The sequence below is a fragment of the Pelodiscus sinensis genome, chromosome 1 (genome assembly GCF_049634645.1).
Source record: "Pelodiscus sinensis isolate JC-2024 chromosome 1, ASM4963464v1, whole genome shotgun sequence".
NCBI lineage: Eukaryota > Metazoa > Chordata > Testudines > Trionychidae > Pelodiscus > Pelodiscus sinensis.
In genome coordinates this window covers 284,318,475-284,339,428 of record NC_134711.1, presented here as the reverse complement: position 1 = coordinate 284,339,428, position 20,954 = coordinate 284,318,475, and the positions used below count along the sequence as shown (strand labels likewise).

The window sequence follows — 20,954 nt, the reverse complement described above, 5'->3', positions numbered from 1 at the left end:
GACAGAGTAAAATGAAGCGGCGATTTAAATAATCGCCGCTTCATTTAAATTTACATGGCTGCCGCGTTGAGCCGACAAACAGCTGATCAGCTGTTTGTCGGCTCAACGCGGCAGCCAGGACGCTCCCCTGCCGACATCAAAGGGAGTTGTCGACAACCCAGGTATGCCTCATCCCAGGAGGCATACCTGGGTTGTCGACAACTCCCTTTGATGTCGGCAGGGGAGCGTCCAGACTATCGCGCTGAGCCGACAAACAGCTGATCAGCTGTTTGTCGGCTCAACGCGGCAGCCATGTAAATTTAAATGAAGCGGCGATTATTTAAATCGCCGCTTCATTTTACTCTGTCGGGTAGCCTAATCTACATGCCTCTGTCGCCAGAGGCATGTAGTCTAGACGTACCCTGAATGTAAGTCGGAACTGGCGTCCAGATTCAGCCACTGCTGAAACTGACCGCCAGTTCTGACTTACATACAGATTCAACTTAAGAACCCCAAGCTTCTCCAAGTCAGCTGCTGCTGAAACTGATCAGCGCTGATTCCAGGAAGCCTGGGGCAGAGCAACTCTGCCTCGGGCTTCCTGTAGTCAGCGCTGGTCAGTTTCAGCAGTGGCTGACTTGGGGACGCCTCCGGCAGAGCAGCTGGGGTGCTGCTGGGTTGCTCCAGTAGCACCGCTCCTCGGCGCTACTGGACCAACCCAGCAGCACCCCAGCTGCTCTGCCCCAGGCGTCCTGATTCAGCCACTGCTGAAACTGACCAGCAGCGGCTGAATCAGGACCTGGGGCAGAGCAGCTGGGGTGCTGCCAGGTTGGTCCAGTAGTGCCCAGAGCGGGCGCTGCAGGACCAATCCGCAGCGCCCCAGCTGCTCTGCTCCAGGGTCCAAAACAAAAGCCTGGTCTGCTGGGGGGGGGGCACACTAGCCGCGCCCCCCCCCCCCAGCAGACCAGGGACACGGGGAGCAGAGCCACAGCGGCAGCGGGGTGCCGCGTCTCTGAGGCTTTGCTCTGGCAAAGTCTCAGAGGCGCGGGACCCCCCCGCGGCTGCGGCTTGAGTCCCGGTGCCTGTGGTCTGCTGGGGACTGTCCCCAGCAGACCACAGGCACCGGGACACAAGCGGCAGCAGCGGCGGTTCCCCGCGCTTCTGAGGCTTTGCTCTGGCAAAGCCTCAGAAGCGCGGGAACCCGCCCGGTGCCTCTGGTCTGCTGGAGACGGTCTCCAGCAGACCAGGGGCACCGGAGCAGCTTACGAACGGGGCTTTCTCGCCCCGGAGCTCGCAGATAGCAATCCGCTACCTCGACCTCCGGGGCGAGAAAGCCCCGTTCGTAAGTGCGGATCCGACATAAGTCGGATCCGCGTAAGTCGGGGACTGCCTGTATTCTCTTTTTGAAATATGCAAGAGCAATATCACATTTTAGTAATTGCAATGAAGAAGAATTTCTACAAATTCTGCACAGAGTGTACACTCAGTAGCACAGAGAATGCATTTCTGGGAATCTGTACTACATGAGAGGAAAAATAATATTGCTTGCTTTTCTCTTCATTGCTTTTAACTTTTTTTAAGTCAGAAGATAAAATGCAAAAACAATCATGGAAAATAATTCCATTGAAACATATTGGTGATAGTGTAAACTGTAAAGGAGATTTGTCTCTAAAATGAAATATAGAATTGTGATTCAAAGTGTGCTTAACTATTTATTATATAATACATTGTTTTAAAATTATTTTTAAAAAGCTTTTTAATTTTGCCCCTTCCTAATTAAAATCAGTTCTAATGCAGGACTTGTAGGATGCAGAGTTCTGTGCTTTCTCTCTGGTGCTCATGCTGATCCATCTCTTTTCCTATTGAATCAACACTGCCTTATTCAACTAGATTATATATATATATATATCCTAATGCACACCACATCATTTCTGACCATTATTTATAGTATATTTTAAAATGTATTACATTTTGTGAATGTAATTTATTTTATATTATAAATATATCAAACTTATGAAAGTTAACAATGCTGCCTTTTGTGGCTTCACTTTCTAAGGGCGCTCACAAATTTTTGATGATACCTTTCTAAAAATTAGAATTTTAATTTGATGCTCAGAAATGTCTCAATTGAGTCAAAAACTATTGTAGTGTTTCCTTCACCACCTTATATTTCCTTCCTCTTATATATAATTGGTGACCAGGTGTTTTAGTTCCAGTAAGTGGACACATTTTTAAAAAGTCAATCTGAAAAAATTTGCTATAGTTTTCTCTTTCTTATAAATTTTTTTATAAGTAAACATGCATAAGTAAACTTGTTTGTGCTGCACACAATTATAGTTATAAGGATTCATATAGCTAGTGTCTTTAGCAATTAATTTGCATGGCAAACTAGCTTTATATCTTGGACTGCTACTCAACTATCATTTGGAATAATTGGAGGAAGTTACTAATCCATGTGAAGCAGGTTACAACTTGTCTATTAATATATTAGTTTACATATTGGCCACATCACATCCCTGCTTTATGTACAAAATTCCCTTTATCATCAGTGGGAATGCTGCTGTGGGTTGAAAGTAGTACATAGTTCCACATGTATTTCTATATGTGCAATTATAGGATAAATTTATTTTAAATACGCTGCTGTATTCCCATGATAACATCATTCAGTTTTCCGTTAATCAGCTGGTTAACATGATTTTGGATCATGAAAGTATCTATTTCTTTTATTAATTTGCCTTTTCTTTCAGCAGATGAGACTGAAAACATACTTTATGTGGCTACATGCAATCCAGTTTCCTTATATTTCATGAATGTATCTAGTAAAAAGGGATACTTTGTGGATTGTTATGACATTTTCCCAAGAACAGTTGGAAGTATATGGCAGCCCTTTGTGACTGTGGCACCTCTGGGAAATCCACTGAAAGGGCAAGTGATTCTACATGAAGAGCAGGTAAAATAAATAAATTGATATCCTGTTTTATGTTTGATTGTGAGGAAATTAGTACAGTACTGCCAGAGTAGGATCCCTGAGGTTACTCCACCTCTGTAGGTTGTGAGATACTTTCTGATAAGTATGCACACTTCTAGATACTTGGTCTATCTGCACTCCAGACTTTTAGAGAGGGTCCCTCAGCTCTACTTTTGTTTGCAGTGTTTAGGCTGGTTTACTGAATGATGGAATACTAGGTTTCCAAAAATGCAAACAGAAGGGCTTGTTTGATGACAAAGGACAAAGATGTCTGAACTCTTCTTGATAAGATGTATTTGACACACCTGGTTGGGATCAGTGATAAAGACAATGCCTTCAGGAAATAAGCATATATTTGAGCTAAGCAGAAGGTACAAGTCAAATTATGGCAAATGAGAGAATTGGTGGAAATGTAAAGCATTTAAACTTGAAGGCGCAGCCGACAGACATGATTTTAAAGCATTCTTTGATGGGCTGAAAACAGTCTCTGAGCCGTGGTGGTGCTGGCTCTACACCAGTGCACACTCCTGATGGCAGCACTCTGGTTACAAATAGTGCTAAAAACCACTGGGCTGAACCTTTTCATAACGTATTAAACCAAATATCAACTTTTGACAGCAGCATTCTTGAAAAGATTCCTCAGCAGCATTCTTGAAAAGATTCACAGCTGGTTATACAGTAAACTTCCGATAATCTGGCACCTTTAGGACCCAGGGGGTATCGGATTATCAAATATGCCAGACTATCAGAAGGGAGGGGGTCTATGAGAGGTCTGGGATGGAGTGGAGGGGATGCGCCCCTCGGTGCTGCGGGACCAACCCGGCAGCACCCCTGCTGCTTTGACCCAGACCTCCCCAAGTCAGCCGCTGCTGAAACTGACCAGCTGCTGACTCCGGGAAGCCCGGGGCAGAGCAGATGGGGTTCTCTTCCCCGGGCTTCCCGGAGTTAGCCGCTGGTCAGTTTCAGCAGCGGCTGACTTGGGGAAGTCTGAGGCAGAGCAGCTGGGGTGCTTCCGGGTTGGTCCCGCAGCGCTGAGGGGCGGTGCTAGGGGACCAACCTGGCAGTACCCCAGCTTCTCTGCCCGAGGCGTCCCCAAGTCAGCCGCTGGTCACTTTCAGCAGCAGCTGAATCGGGGAACAGGGACAGAGCAGCTCCAATTGTCTGGCTTCCCGGAGCACTTCCGGGTTCCAGAGGGTGCCGGACCATCAGGAGTGCCGGACCATTGGATGCCGGACCACTGGAGTTTTACTGTACCACCAACTCTTGATCATATATAAAGAACTGTCAAGCAGATGAAATCTGGAAAGGCACCAGGCAGTGACACAATCCCATTACAGATTTATAATGGTGGTGGCCAGCTGATGCTCTTTTTCCCATGGTGATAAATGGGTGAGATAGCACAAGTCCCCCAGGAATTTCAAAGATGCCCTGATTTTACACATATATAAGAGAAGGTGACTGTTCATGCTGTGATGTACACTGGGGCATCTCACCATTGTCTATAGTAAGATCCTGGCCTGCGTCCTCTACAACTGGCTGTCACCACATGCGTTCACAAATGGCATAATTCCTGAAAGCCAGTGTTTATTTTGTGCCAGTCAGGGCACTGCTGACATGATATTCACAGCCAGGCAAATACAAGAAAAATATAGAGAGTAACATGAGGATCTCTACGTGATCTTCATCGACCTGACAAAGGCATTTTGACACAGTCAACAGAAACAGGTTTTAGAAGGTACTTAGGTGAATCAGCTGTCCTGAAAAATGTATCAATATTTCAGTCTTTTCATGGTGTGCTATATGCTGGGTTGTATCCTTAACAACGGAGAGATACCAGTACTTTTTGAAGTATCAACTGAAACAAAACTAGGATACGTCCTTGCGCCACTCCAGTTCAGCATCTACTTTTCAAGGATACTGTTAGTTGCTTTCAGAGATAGCAAGTTGGGCATATCTGTTCAGTTTTGAATGGACTGTAGCATTTTCAGCTTCCAAAGACATTAGGTTCACACCAAAGTGTTCACACCAAAGTATGATTTCCTGATGCTGATGACTGTACATTGTTGGCTCATTCAGTCGAGGATGCCCAAGAGCTTTTTGATCATATTACTATTTCTGCTCACCATTTTGAACTTACTGTGAGCCTCAAGAAAACAGAGGTTATGTCTCAGTCTGTTGGAAAGAGCCCAGTACTCCAGTGATAACTGCTGCTGATACTGTCTGCCCTTATGCTGTTGATAAGTTTTATTATCTTGGAAGCATACCTTCCTTCAACATAAACTATGATGATGATGTATCTGCTTGACTAGCCAAAGCCAGTGCTGCCTTCAGAAAACTGACCAGATGCTTATGGAATGATCACGGTACTAAACTACATTTGAAGGTATTAGGATCTTCAGGACAACTGCCTGATAGACTGCTGTATGGCTCGGAGTCGTGGACCATATCACCACCATGTTTTGAAACCTAGTCATTTCTATGTGTGCTACCTCAGGGAGATTGCCAATATGAATTGGTGGGACAAAATTCCTAACACGGAGTTCCTTAAGCTGTGTGGTGTCATAAGTATGGAAGCAAGAGTTTCACTGATTTGGTCATGTTCTAAGGATGGATGATACACAGATACCAAAGTTGGTCTTCTAAGGCCAGCTTGTTCATGGAAAGCACTCTGTTGGTGCATTATAAAGAAATCTTGAAGGCCAACATGAAGTCATGCAGCCTATCTCCTAGTGACCTGGAAATCATAGCTCAGAACAGATTGTTCTAGCAGCAAACTATTGTACAGGCTCTCAAACACTTTGAGAGTCAACATATCCAGAGGTTACAAGAAAAGAATGAATGGCTCAGCAGGTCCCTTCCAGTCTTGCATCCTGTTTACATTCCTAGGTGATATGAGACATAGCATTAACAATTACCATTGTTGTTGGTCACCAGTCTCCTTCCTTTTCTAATTTTTTTTCGTACTGGTTTTGGGTTTCTTTCCCCATTTCCTAGTGGCTGTTATGTAACACTAAGGAATCTTTCATGCATTTAGCAGAAGGAATGAGAAATTTCCATTGACACAGCTGACGAGGTATCAAATATCTCATGCATATTTAGCATTCCAGGAAGCCATAGCCTAACTCTAGGCACGTTTGACTTATCTAAGACTTATGACCAAATTCAGTGCATATCTAAGCAGGGACAATCTGTTATTGACCTCAGAAGAATTGCAATCCATGTTGAATTGGGTCTCTAGAAATACTCTCTCCGAATTCTCATCCAAAAGCTAACTTCCTATCGCTGTTGCCAGTGGAATTGTCTTGATGAGTTATAAAAGAACTATTTGAGCTATTTTGAGAAGCTCATAATGAGTTTGCTTAGTTGAAAACAAGGCTTTGCCCTCTATGGTCAGTACAGGAAATTGTAAAACAGATGGCACTCGATCCTCTGCCTTGAGTGTCAGAACACATTTAGAAAGTTGACTTTTTCTGACAGCAGAGCCCAGCAATTACTCTCCCATGATATTTCTAAATGTCTGAAATTCCTAAAATAAAAATAATTACTTTTTTAGTATTATTTTTAACCAAGCTGCAGTAGCATTAAATCTCTTTTGGAAGAGATGGGAATATTTTACCAAAGGCTTCTGTGAAATCTTAGGCGGTTAACTCGGTGATTGGTTTTACACTGTGATGTCTGTCCTTCTACAATACATTTTTCAATAAAAGTTTGAATTAAACTCTGATATAGAGACTGTACTGTAGATTGGCTGTTGTGGCTTATTGCATCATTACTGTTAATTCTTGTTCAGATGTAACCTTCTTTTCTTTCTTTGACCATAAGTTTGAATGTTGGCAACTTCAGGTTTGTCTTTCGCAGCAAGTGCCCAGTTGGACCAAGGCATTTAAAAAATTAACCTAATTATCATGCTGAAAAATAATATCCTCATGATAATATTACTGTGTTTTTGTATTATCTTAGGATTTCATACGCAAACTTAAAATAGATTGTCATTGATTCTTAGGATATACTTCATTAAACTGACAATTTGGACTTCGAGTGCCTATGTATGTTTAGGATGCCTTCAAAAATGACTTGACCCTTCTATAACAATCAGTTTTTTTGCAGTTTATGCAGAAAAACTAAGTAATATGCTCCACTCGTGTATAAGGATGTTAAAGACTAGTCGACCATCCGATATGCTTATTGGATAATTTTTTGACTAGTCTATAGGCACTTCCTCATTCCTCCTTTGAAATGTACAAGAGCCCCCGCTGGAAATTCCATCAACTAGTCGACTAGTGAATTAACCGCATTTTATCATCCTTACTCATGTAGCATATTTTAAACATCATGGATTGTTGCCTATTGTTGTTTAATTTTTCACCAGTTGGAAGGCCCTGTTAATAACTTGCACTTTTCAAAGCTCAAAATGGGACCCCAAGGAAATAGGTGTTTATCTGGTGGGCTGGATCCTGGTGTAGCCTGGATGGCCACTGCTGTGTCATCTGGAGCTTTGATTTGAGCTCTCCTTTAGTTCACAGCTCATTTAGTTTGTTTAGTTCAGGGGTAGGCAATAATTTTGCCCAGGGGCCACTTCAAAATTTTTTGAAGTAGCCCAGGCCACCCCAGAAGGGACAGGGACAGGGCTACCCCACCTCCAGACGAAGCGGAGAAGGCTTCAGGTGCTCCCCTACCCCCAGGCCCTAATTGGCCTGAGGGTAGGGAGCAGAAGGGCCTCTGCAAGCCGGATCCACCCGAATCCAGCCCACAGAGGCCCTTTTGACCACCTCTGGTTTAGTTTCATATCAGGCAGAGTAATCAGAGCCCAGAATACTGCTAACATTCATTCTGCCTATTGCTTCCAGGAGAATGAGAAAAATCCTTGTAGTGGCTTTTCATTACATGATTTTGATGTGGAAAGGGAAAGGAAAGACAGTATTGCCCACTTCAGGCATCCAATAAATCAGGACATTTTAGAAAATGGTACAATAGGATCCTGTTTATTTGTCTTCTGACAGATAATTTTGAAGTCTAGAGGCAGGCAAATGAGCACATGAGATAACACATCTTGTTACTTTTATCCAGAATTTTAACTTGAAAATACGTAATCCTTCCTTAAGGCTTTAAAAAAGAAAATGAAGAAATGTTTTCGTTTGTTTTGCTTTTCTTTCAGTTTTAAATCTCTGTGCTTTCTGGTCCCTGCTGGGAAGTGTGGGAATCCATCTGATCTTGAAATATTTCTAGTTGTAACCATAGGCCAGAAGGTTTGACAATATTGCTGGCAAGCCAATTCAATCTTAATTTGTAGAATCAAGAATTTTGAATAGTTCAGTTAAGCATTCAGACTTTGAGAAGGCATGTGTAACCTAGTGGACAAGGTTAAAAAAATGGACTAAAAGTCATGAGACCTAGATTTTATACTTAGCTCTGCAACAGGTAGTCCTGGGCAAACCATTTGATTTATCTTACATCTGTAAAATTAGGAATGATGCTGTTACTTACTTAGATGAGGCCAAATGCATTGATATTTGTGAGGTGATAAACACCAGGGGAAGCAAAAACAAATAGCGAATCAAGAATAGGACTTCCGAGTGCTAATCTGAGCTCTGCCACTGACTGTGTGGCCCAGGGAAAGTCACTTATCTTTTCTGGTTTGCATCTTCCTTTTGTCAGGAAGAGTAATAACATACTGACCTGACGAGGCATTGTGTAGATTAGCTACCAGGTAAAGTGGTTTGGAGACCGAAAGTGCTATAATCAATACCAGGCATCATTGTGTAAACAACACCACCAGCCCTTTGGATATTTGCTGATAAACACAAGTACCGTATATTCCGGCGTACAAGACAACCTCTGAAGTTAAAAAACATCCCCCAAAAATCGGGGGTCGTCTTGTACGCCGGATGCCCCGCCGCCGGAGCCCCTCCGCGGCTTTGAAAGCCTCGGGGGAAGCCGGCGGCAGAGCATCCCAGGCGCGCATGGGCTGCCCGCCCGCCGGAGCCCCTCCGCGGCTTTGAAAGCCTCGGGGGAAGCCGGCGGGGGGGCATCCCAGGCGCGCATGGGCTGCCCGCCCGCCGGAGCCCCTCCGCGACTTTGAAAGCCTCGGGGCAAGCCGGCGGCGGGGCAGCCCATGCGCGCCTGGGATGCCCCGCCGCCGGCTTCCCCCGAGGCTTTCAAAGCCGCGGAGGGGCTCCGGCGGGGGGGGGGGAGCCCATGCGCGCCTGGGATGCCCCCCCGCCGGCTTCCCCCGAGGCTTTCAAAGCCGCGGAGGGGCTCCGGCGGGGGGGGAGCCCATGCGCGCCTGGGATGCCCCCCCGCCGGCTTCCCCCGAGGCTTTCAAAGCCGCAGAGGGGCTCCGGCGGGGGGGAGCCCAGGCGCTCCTGGCGGCTTTGCTCCCGGTGCCTCTGGTCTGCTGGGGACCATCTCCAGCAGACCAGGGACACCGGGAGCAAAGGAGGTGGAAGGGCGCTGGGGTATAAGATGAAACCCTATCTTTTAATTAAAAAGATAGGGGGTCGTCTTATACGCCCAGTCGCCCTATACGCCGGAAAATACGGTATTAATATTATGCATATTCTGAAAAAGAACCAAAAAGTACCAACATCTTGAAGGAAAAGAAAAACAACTTTACAAATAAAATAAAATCTCTGCTTCTCCTTTTGTTATTTTTGTTTTAAAAATACCTTGGATAATTAGTATCAGAGAGTAGTGTCTTTCCAAATCACTGGTTTAATAAAACATTTTTAGATGAACATTTATGACTCAATTACGAAACACCCATAAATAGATAATTATAATTAAAAGGATGAGACAACTATATCTATGTCTGTGCAGACAAACTGCTGCTGCTTATTATTTCTCATATAATGTCCATCTGCAATGAATCAAAAGCATTGCACTAAAATAAAAGTGCTTAATTTCTTCTTCCTCTCTTAGAGACAGTTTTACTGATGGGTACTTTTGCTGGGGTTTTCATTGCATATTTATGTGGATTACCAATGTTTAAGCCACTCCCCCACCTCCATATTTCCTGGGGAGAGGAATGGGAGACTTACATTCTATTGTAGTGGTCACCAACCTTTTTAACCACAAGTTCACTTTTTCAGTTTAAGTGCAATGTAAGATCTACCTCAAACCCAAATACTCATGCCCCACTTCCCTCCCGCCCCTTCTTTGAGGCCCTGCCCCTGCTCCACCCCTTTTCTGAGACCACACCCTGGTCACTCCATCACCCTTCCTACTCCATCCTTATTCTCTTTCACTGGGCTGGAGTAGGAGGTTGGGGTGCAGGCTCTGGTCCATGGGCCGAGGAGTTTGGAGTGTAGGAGGAGCTCTGGGTTAGCCTAGGGTGGAAGATTGGGGTACAGGAGGAGTTTCAGGGTACAAGCTGGTGGGAAGGGGTTTGGGTGCAAGGGGACTCAAGTCTGGGCAGGAGATTGGGTGCAGGAGTTTCAGGGCTGGGTTGGGTTCAAGAAGCAGGCTCTGGCTGGGCTCCGTTTAACTGAGATGGCTTCCAGGTGGAACAGTGGGGGTAAGGCAGGCTTACTCCTGCCCTGGTCCTGTACCACTCCTGAAAGAAGCTGGCATGTAAAGCAGTATTTCCATGGAACCATGTGCTAACCCTCATCTATAGGCACTGAGTCCACAGCTTCTACTGGCCACGGTTCCCTGTTATTGATCAATGGGAGCTACAGGAGTGGTGTCTGCAGGCAAGGACAGCATGTGGAGACCCCTGTTCTGCCTTTCTCAGGAGCTGCATGACGAACATGCCAGCCATTTCCAGGAGCAGCAGTTACTCCAGCCACAACAGATTCAGCATTTTAGAACTCACTACTCCAGGAATTTAATTTAAACGTAAGAGAGAAATGAAAATCATGAAATGCACAGACCAGTCAAAACCCCAAAGCAGGGGCGGCCTGTGAGCCTAGGCGAGCTAGGCAGCTGCCAAAGGCACCACTGGCCCGGGCGCCCGATGATGACGTCACGGCCATTGTCGGCTGTGCAAGCAGGGGCGCCGATTGCGCTGCCCCGCCTAGGGCGCCAGTTGCTGCAGCCGGCCTTGGGCTGCTCCTGCCCCGAAGTAACACACTTTGCAAGCAGTAAAAGTAGTAACAAGCCTCCATATATGCGTTGGGTCAGGAGATGAGAATGAAGGACATTGTGTGTTTGTGAGAATGACAGACACACACATGGTGTGTGTGTGTGTGTGTGTGTGTGTGTTTGTGAGAATGACAGACACACACATGGTGTGTGTGTGTGTGTGTGTGTGTGTGTGTGTGTGTGTGTGTGTGTGTGTGTGTGTGTGTGTGTGTGTGTGTGTGTGTGTGAGACACAGAGATTTGCATTGCCAAACTCCCTCCATCCCATTCTCTCTGTGTGGAGATAAGGTACAAAAGTGAGGGGAGGAAGGACACCCTGACATCAGCGCCCCTCCTCTTCTCCCTCCCACAGCCTGTACAGCAAACAGGAGGCTGTCAGGGGGGCATCTCCAAGGCAGAGGGAAGGAGCAGTATGACAGCAGATGGAGGGCAATTGAAGTGCCAGCACTTGAAGGCTTCCTGGCCAAACCAGTCAGGATCACCTGTCAGAGGCTCCAAGATCTACTGGTAAATCTCGATCTACTGGTTGGTGACCACTGATCTATTGAATAGCCTGAGGAATTAAGTGGGGAGAGTGACCCTTTTTTATTCCTCCCATATCTAACGCTGAAATTGGTGGCTTAGGAGAGCTTCACCTTTCCCACCTGAATTTTGGTGGTATATCCATAAATGGCTCTCCTGGGGAAGGAGTTCAAAGTGCTCAGTAGGGGCCTTCAGCTCTTCAGAGAAATGGCTTGGTGGCAGTGCTTCTTGCAATCATCCCACTCAATAGGCTGGGTAGCCCTCCCCCTCACAGACAAGAGTTTCCCCTCTGTACACACCCAGTGCTGCTGGTAACAGATAGATATCAGGCAAGTTTGTGGAGCTTAGTGTGTGAAGAAGACCTGATACTACATCTTCATGAATGAGATTTGTTTTCTTGAAAAATAAACAGATTAAATCAAGTTTTTGGATCTTACACATGAGAACATCTGCTCTGCTGACAGATAGAGAAAATCTCCTACACATTGTTTTGTATTTCCATCCCATATTGCTCTTAAAGAGACAGCTCCCATTAATTGAAATGTAAACTATAGAAACACAATAAAACTGACATTTACCCAACATAATAATTTACTCTGTTAACATTTTGCAATATAAAAACATTTCAACAACTAGAAATATTCCAAGGTCCTCACACATATTTTACAATCAATAAGTGATTATAAAAGCTCATTAAGGACTTCTCTGCAAGGTGGGAGGTTGAGGGAATGTACTTTACATGGGCGTGATTTCTAGAACACACTAAAATGTTGTACATTACTTGGTCCATGCAGACCCCGCTGGTAGCAACTGAAAGTTCCTGCAGAGTGTATTATGGCAATTTGTAGGCTAACCCTAAATTTGGGGGGAAAGTAGTTCTCAGCTTGCGACCACTTCCTTTGGTGTATAAATTGTGATATTCCAGGTTCACATATTATTTTTTCCCAGCTCAGATTCAGCACAGTTGAAACCTAAGACCTTCAAATCCACTGTAGAGACTTCCTGCACTTGAACTAACAGGACAGTTCACTTTCTACCCCTGTTTTACCAGATATACAGTGACAGAGTTGCTAAATCCATTAGTGTCACCTAAGAGATATAGGTTTGCAAGGAGCAGTGTTGGAAGAAGTTGCTTGTGTAAAGGAGACTTTGGGAACACACACTGTAGGGAGAGGTTTACATTGCAAGGCTCAAGAGCCAATAAGAAATTCTCACCTGTAACTGAAAAGGGGGGGGGGGGAATATTTGGATTTGTTGCATGTATGTGTTTCCAGGGGGTGAATAATATAAGACAAGGGAGGAAGTGTGTGAGCATGGTTGTGTCTGGGAGGAGGCATATAAGAGGGAGAAACTGGGAATGGAGTTAAGGACCAGGGAACAGGACATTGTGTTGTGGACAAAAAAGATGGCTAAAAAGGAGGAAGTAAGTAAGGTTTAAATACTACATTATTACTTTTATCTGCAGCGGCTCACCCCTGCTCCCCATTGTGCCTACAAGAGTGCTAAGCATAACTTCTCCATCCAGCAGTGAAATTGCAGTCCTGTTTAGCTAATGGAGTTTTAAGAGGAAAATCCTACCAAAATAAAAGCAGCAGTAAGGAAAGGAAAACTCTGCAGTCACTAAAAATAAAAGAACGCCACCTCATGAGACGGGTTATTACATCTGTCCAAAGTTTGGAATTCCAGACAACAGGGTCATGAGGTCACCCAAAGGTTACTTTTCTCCCAGTCAAGAACAAACATAACGGAACTGCACATCAGCATCTTTTCCCATTTCACTTGAAGGATTGCCAGGAATATAACTGGATGTGTTCACAAGTGACGCAAAATTCTATTATTAAACACAGACAGAATATGCCATCGGTCACTAAGCACAGAAGGAAACCATTAACATCAAAAGGGGTGGGGTAGAGTGACTTTTTATGTTGCCAACTGCACGCATGAACTTAATGCTAAGTAGAAAAACTGATTCATATAGGGTTTTGTGGTTTGGAAAGCTAATGCGTTTCTGCAGTTCAGCTATGCTGATGCAGAAATATATAAATACAATATGGCACAAAACCAAACCCAAAACAAACCCTTTCCTTTTCTTCCTGAGCCACATTTCTATAATTTGGTTTGGAATACATGACCATTTAACAAATTCTTCTTTTATTAGAAGAGCTGAGCTGCAGCTGAATTTCCCAAATGCTACAAATGTCATGATAATATTTTAAATGCTTTACCATATTTAGCTACAATCTCTTATTAAAAATGAAAAGTTCATTCCTCTAAAATAACAGCCCTAGAGAAAATATGAAGGTTACCCACAATCCACAAAAAATTGTGATTCTGATTAAGTTAGTACAGTACATATTTGATTTAGGAGAATATTGTTAGTCTTTAAAGTGCTACCAGACTATTTGTTGTTTTTTAAGTTTTTCCTGTTACAGACTAACTTGGCTTCCCCTCTGAAGCTTTTCATCTTTTTAGTCCTTTATTATTCAGTGTGTATTACTTCAGATGTTAGATACACATACAATTCACTTTTACTATGTCCTTAAAAAAACCTTGAAGAACTTAGCATTTCACTGAATGACGAAGATTTAGATCTAAGACATTAATGCAGTAATGAAATACAAGACTTAATTAGCTTATTCTTTGGTAGCCTTAAAATGTAATTGAAATCAGTTTAGGTTGGCTGTGTGTGATCATTTTTCAGAGTTGTTAAAAGTTTAATGCATTAGAAACCAATTTAGAACCTGTGAAAAGAAATATTTAAAGAGGCACTACAGGGGCCAGGCAAATTTCTGCTTAACCTTTTTCCATATAATAGTTTTTCAACTTCTATATTATTTAAATTTTCAGGTGGGCTCTTTTGCTCTAGCAAAGGGGTGGGGAACTGGATCCAGCTGGATCCAGGCCCCCTGAGGTTCAGGGCTTCCTCCCCTACCATTGGAGAGCCTATTTTGGTGCTCCAGCCCCCTGCCATGCCTGCACAGGGCTGGAGCACACAAAATCTGCTAAACTGGGCCTCCCAAGGCTCTGGTATGCAAGGGAAATATGGAGACTGTCTTTCCCCTTCTCAGTCGGGGGCTGCGTCAGTTAGGAGTTTGGGGGGTTTTGTTATTGTTTTTGTTTTGCTTTTCACTCCTGGGAAAGTGATTTTTCTGTGTGTCAGCGGTCCCCAACACAAAAAGTGTTCCCCACTCCTGCTCTAGCATAATGTTAAGGAAACAAGAGTTGCACCCAAATCTTTTAATAAGATAGAGAGGCCACTGTAAATTAACATTAGATTTACACAGATCTCTATAAATACTGATGTAAACTCCAGAAGAAAACAAATTTGATTTTTTTTCAGTACAATTAAAACAGAGACATTTAAAATAGGACATTCATCTGTATCAACCATTGTCAGTTAAGTGGTATCTTTGCCGTACTTCGTTAGTTCTGCAGAGGATCCAGTCTGCAATTTTTCAGCAAAGTATAATCCAATTCGTACTTTCCAAATTGAATTTCCTTGTGACATTAAATAGCTTCAGTAGCAAAGAGCCAGGACACTTCATGTAGAGCCAGTGCTGTGGGCTTCAAGAAGAGTGGAAGTAATGCTCTCTTTTGTGTTTACAGAGTAATGTTGTCTTGTTGCTCGATACGAACACTGGTGCCATTCATCGACTTTTACTCTCGCCAGATTCCCAAGAGGTTCCAAAGCGAGCATCCTGGTGGGGCAACAAGGAGGAGCCGGTGAGGAATAGCAACTTTCTGGATAGACTATAGCAGATTTATCAGAGCTAAGGAGTGCGGGTCATGATAGCAGAATAATTTCCTTCTATCGTTTATGGAACAAAAACTAAATTCTCAGTTTTGTACCAACAGAATATATCACTGTTCCAGAACAGAAGGCAACAAACAGAGGCCATTTTATAGAGATACGTAGTTTTTGCAACAAAACCCATTCAGATATTTCCTTAAGAGTTACCGAATATTTTCTTACAAAATATTATGATTCTGTTAAGCCTAACGGACTTAATTCATTTTAATATGATGCAATTTAAGAATTTGGACAAGGTGGAAAGCTGCTTTGTGGTTAATATAGTGAGTTAATTCATAAAAGAAAAACCAGTGAATTTGGTATGATTTCAGTGGTTGCTGTTTGATTTTCAACACTCTTTAGAGCCCTAAACGTTTAGGTCAGCACTGTTTAGGTCCCTAAATATTTAAGTTCAGGAATCTAACTTTAGGTAAACTTTTTTGATACTTTTGGCCAAATATTTTAGTTTCTGACCTTTCTAACCAGACAACAAGCAAAAACTAAATAGGGCCCTACCAAATTTATGGCCATGAAAAACATGTCCTGAAATGAAATCTAGTTCCCGCCATGAAATCTGATCTTTTCTGTGCTCTTACCCTATGCTAGACAGAATTCACAGGATGGAGACGGTGTTTCTCAGATTAGGGATTCTAATCCAAAAGGAATTTACAAGGCAGGGTCAAAAGATTATTTTAGAAGGGATCTTGGTATTACCATCCTTCTGCACTGCCTTCAGAGCTGGGCAGCTGGAGAGCAGCACCTAAGGTCTGGGGGCCCAACTCTTAAGGCAGTTCCCCACCAGCAGCAGCGCAGAAGTAAAGGTGCAAATATCATGCCATGCTATGCTGGCTGGGGGAGGCCATCCCCACCCCTTCTGCCTGAGGTCCCACCCCTTCCAAAACCCTTCCTCCACTGGAGCCTAGAGGCTCCCTCCCACACCATGGCTGCCAGAACCTGCCCCAGACTGGTGCCTCTGGCCTCAGAGTGCTGGGAGGACAGGTTGCGCATCCCCAGCTGCCCCAGCCCTGGAGTGCTGGAAGAGCAGGAAGCATGACCACAGCCTGAGCCAGGGACCACCATGCAGTGGGTACTGCAGTGAGGGTCTGAAGCATGGACAGAGCCACGCCACAACTGGCTGTTAGGGATACACAGCCTCCCCCAACCTGCGATCTCCGCCACCATTACATCTGAGCTTCTGGATTCAGAGCTGGGTGGCCACAGAATAGTGGCTGTTGACTGAGGGTCAAGCTCTACAGAAAGCAGTGCAGAAATAAGGATGGCAGTACCATTCCATGCCCAGCTCTGCGGGCAGCAGCAGTGCAGAAGTAAGGGTAGCAGTACTACAATCCTCACCTACAATGTATTTGTGATCCCCTCCCAACAACTCCTTTATGGGTCAGGGCCCCTTCAATTACTAAAGTGAATTTCAGATTTAAATAGGTGACATTTATGATTTTTAAAATCCTATGAGCATGAAATTGACCAGAATGGAATTTGGTAGGGCCCTGACTATGGATGTAAGGATAGACCTGATAAATTGTAATTGATATGTAATGTATTTTTTTAGATCAGTCACAAAATGTGCAGAGAGTTTTCACGTAAAAACTGGCTTGTGTTCTACAAAGAAGGAGGGTAAGAGTTTATTATAAATTACATCACTTTTATTTAAAATGAATAGATTCGTCATGTACATTCTTTGCCTCATAATTGTTTTCTTGGTATACATTTCACAGAAACCACCTTATTGTTCTAGATGTACTAGAGGGTCAAACTCATACTATCTCCCTACCTATCAATATCAAATCAGTTTTCTTAGTGGCTGAAGACCGTTGGCTCTTGGTTGAAAGCAAACTAAATCAGTAAGTTAACCAAATTATTTATTTGTTTTGCAGAATCTAGGGGCCCAAGTCCTGGATCTAGATCCCCTATGCTAAGGTCTATACAGACATAGAATAAATGGGGATATTTGGCAATATTTAAAAACAATTACTAATATTTGTGTGCGCCTTCCCTGACCTGCCCAAATGCCTGATGTGAATCCTGAGTGTTGAGTGTGCAAGATGAGCTTAAGTAAAATTGCACCTCTGAAAATTTGGATATGCCAACTTTAATGCCATATTTTACACAGTTGATATTTATGCCTGTGTAAATTAGGTCTTTGAAATTATTAGTGTGACTGACTGAAAATCTGACTCAATTCACTCTCCCAGTTACTTTGCTTCATAGTTTAATGGAACAAACAATACTCCATTTTCCAGTTTCTATTTAACTTCATAATAAATAAAGCTGTATATATAGCTATCGGAAGCAAAACTGCCTCTCTTGTTTTCTTTCTCAACCTGTAAACTAGATAAAATAAACACTTTCCAACCTCAAAGGTGTTCTGTGAGACTTCATTAATTTTAAATAGGGATGTAATAGTGTTAATAGCTTATCAGTTAATGCTATCGACCACACATTTCTGGCATGAGTCAGTACTGAGCCGGGCTGCCTGTCTGCCCAGCTCCTAATATACTATAAATGCAGAGGTACAATTGGGATAGCTCTCGGGGCCCTGTGCAGCCAGGACTGAGCCAGGCTTCCTGCCTGCCCGGCTCCTAAATTACTTTCAGTGCAGAGCCACAGTGGGGATAGTTGCTACTGAGTGCTATCCCTTATCGATTGTGTAGTAGAAAAATTTTTTGTCGACTACATGATTATTGAATTACATGCTTCTTAACATCCCTAATTTTAAGGAAAGCATGTTGAGATCCTTGTTATAGAAGTGTAGACTATTTTTACTATTTAATAAATAAAAATACCCTTGGTTAGTGTTACACCATATTTTAATAAGACTGCCTTGTTTACAGGAAATTTCTTTTAACCAAGCCAGCACATATGGTATCTGAAGAGAGTGGAGTTTGCCAACTGCATGCATTGAATGAAGACCCCGTTGAGAAAGGTTTTGGTTTAACAACAGGTACTCAATGTAAACCTCTCTCATTTTCTTTCTATCTATAGATGTTTCTTTTCTTTCTATCTATAGATGTTTGAGTAATTTCATATCTGATTGTTTTCCTGTGGTGTGTTATTCATACCATTGTTTCAAAAAAAGATGTCAAAATTTTGAGCATGTGTTTAGAATTGTTTGAATAAAATAGCTCAGAAATTTTGAAAACTGCAGACAGACACACCTACATTACAGGGGGTGGTGGTTGCAAGCCCGTTAAGTAGATTGCCTAACACTTTTCACTATAAGTAATTCTTGTAACCTTTCATTTGAGAAGCTCTCATACCTCCATTGTATGTAGCAGGCTTAGATATTCAGGAGGAGGAACACTTTTGGCTGCTGAAGTGCCTTTTCTATATCCCATGAAATTCCATTCAGATTTTACTGAGATATTAAAAGTTAAAACTTGCTGGTTTTTCTTCTGTTGCTTGTATTCCTCAGAAAAATGTTGTCAGCACATCACAATCATTGAATATTGTCAATAGAGGAGGGTTTGGAACAAATGGATACACTAAACAGTAATGAGGCCTCAGGACCAGATGTTTATCCACCCTAGAGATCTGAAAGAACTCAGTTATGAAATTGCAGAACTTAAATCAGCCTCTGTGCTAGATAATCGGATGGCTAACATAATGATGGTTTTTTAAAAGGTTCCAGTGGGGATCCTGATAATTACAGATTGGTAAAACTAATTTCAATACCAGGCAAATTGTTTGAAACTATAATAAAGAACAGAATTATGAGACATGGAGATGAACATGATATGTTAGAGAAGACTCAATATGGCTTTTATAGAAGGAAATGATGCGTCACCAATTCACTAGACTTCTTTAAGGGGAGTCAACAACTACGTGGACAAGGATGATCCAGTGTGTATAGAGTACTTGTATTTTCCAAGGCTATTAATCAAAATAAGGAGTCATGGGAAAAGAAGGGTGGTCCTGTCACTACATTGAGAACATTATGGAACTGCTAGATCACCGTAATAGAAGTAAGGTGGGAAAAGATTGGATAGCACTCCTGCCCTCCCACATGTTCCTGCTGAACCCTTGACCCAGGATACAGTTCCAGAAGTCCATTTACCAGTCAGGGGGGAGAGAGACCAGGCGGACATCCTCCCCAGTCACTCCCCCAGAGCTATAAGGACATTCACAGCCAATCCCCCATTCCTGGGTAAATGTTTGGGACCAGAGTTTTCCCAGGACCTAGAATGGGAGCACAAGAGATCCATGTGGGGCATCCTCCTGATCAGCTGCAACTAGAAACCTGCTACCCACATCAGTTGTACATAAAATAATTTGATTAACTTTTTACTTAAAAGGGAAAAAAACACAAAAATCTAGGAAATTGTATTAAACAATTCTGTACTTAGACATTTTAGTTGGAAAAAACAAGTTGAAAATTTGAAAATAGTATATTTATAGTTGATCATGCAACTTTAATTTTGCTCCTTTGTGCATATATGTTATGGCAGTCTTTAATTATATGATTACACACTGTTTTTTCACAGAGCCCTTGCCTCATTCAGGGTACGTCTAGATTACATCCCTTTTCAAGAAAAGGGATGTAAATTAGACACTTCGAAATTGCAAATAAAGCCGGGATTTAAATTTCCCGTGCTGCTTTTCCATAATGTCGGCCACAGGTTTTTGGGGTTTTTCAAAAAGGGGCTTTTAGAAAGAAAAATGGTTGTTTAGACGGGGATTGTTCAAAAATAAAACCCTTTTTCAAAAGATCGTGTACTCATTTTTTCAGGAGTACAGGATCTTTTGAAAAAGGTTTTTATTTTTGAACGATCCCTGTCTAAACAGCCGTTTTTCTTTCAAAAAGCCCCTTTTTGAAAAAAAAACTGCAACCGCCATTATGCAAATGAAGTGCGGGAAATTTAAATCCCAGCTTCATTTGCAGTTTCAAAGTGTCTAATTTACATCCCTTTTTCAAGAAAAGGGATGTCATCTAAACGTATCCACAGTGCATACAATGAACACAAGTTGGCAAAATTAAGGCTTTCCTAACTTTTGAATGGTAGACTTTGTAACCTAAATCATGTTATTTAACTTTGTTTTATTGTGTGAAGTACAATATAGCATAAACAGATCTTTACTTCATTTTATTTCTGTTGAATTATGATAAAAAGAAAAGCAGTAATTAGTGCTCACTGCTTGTCAGGAAAATTGTTTCCTCTTACTTATCTAGATTTAATGTTTATCGTTTGTTTCCCCCACTTTAGCTTCAGATTTGTGTGCGCCACACACAGTTTCAAGTGACCAACTATCTTCAGAAAACCTAAGTGTAGCTGTGGGACAGAAGATCAGCTCTCCCAACAGGATTCTTTCGGATGTACATAATTATGCTACTATTGTTGTTGGCTTCCCAGAACTTATGGTAAATCCAATATTATTGAAGTGTAATATAATGAAATTTAAGTTTTTAAGTTATCCAGAAACATTTTTTATAACTAGTTAATCTAAATAACTGTTAACCTAATTCATTGCAAAAAGTCATGAATAATGCGTTAATAACATTTGCAGCAGATACAATGTTTGTTAGGATAGTGAGGGGTAGAGAGATTTCAGAAGGCCTGGCAGTGATAGGAAATTGGGTGACATATGGCAGATGAAATTCAAT

At 42.6% G+C, this 20,954-nt stretch overlaps 1 protein-coding gene across 2 annotated transcripts in view; it reads left to right on the top strand.

Annotated features, from left to right (window-relative positions):
* VWA8 (von Willebrand factor A domain containing 8) overlaps positions 1-20,954 on the top strand; it is a 251,624-nt gene that overhangs the window by 169,815 nt on the left and 60,855 nt on the right. The window contains exons 29-34 of one of the 2 annotated variants that reach the window (XM_075918951.1): positions 2,724-2,926; positions 15,154-15,270; positions 16,905-16,969; positions 17,071-17,196; positions 18,187-18,296; positions 20,557-20,711. In XM_075918951.1, coding sequence (XP_075775066.1) covers positions 2,724-2,926; positions 15,154-15,270; positions 16,905-16,969; positions 17,071-17,196; positions 18,187-18,296; positions 20,557-20,711 — 776 coding nt within the window. The remainder of the gene's footprint in view (positions 1-2,723; positions 2,927-15,153; positions 15,271-16,904; positions 16,970-17,070; positions 17,197-18,186; positions 18,297-20,556; positions 20,712-20,954) is intronic. The other variant, XM_075918952.1, reaches the window with a different exon arrangement.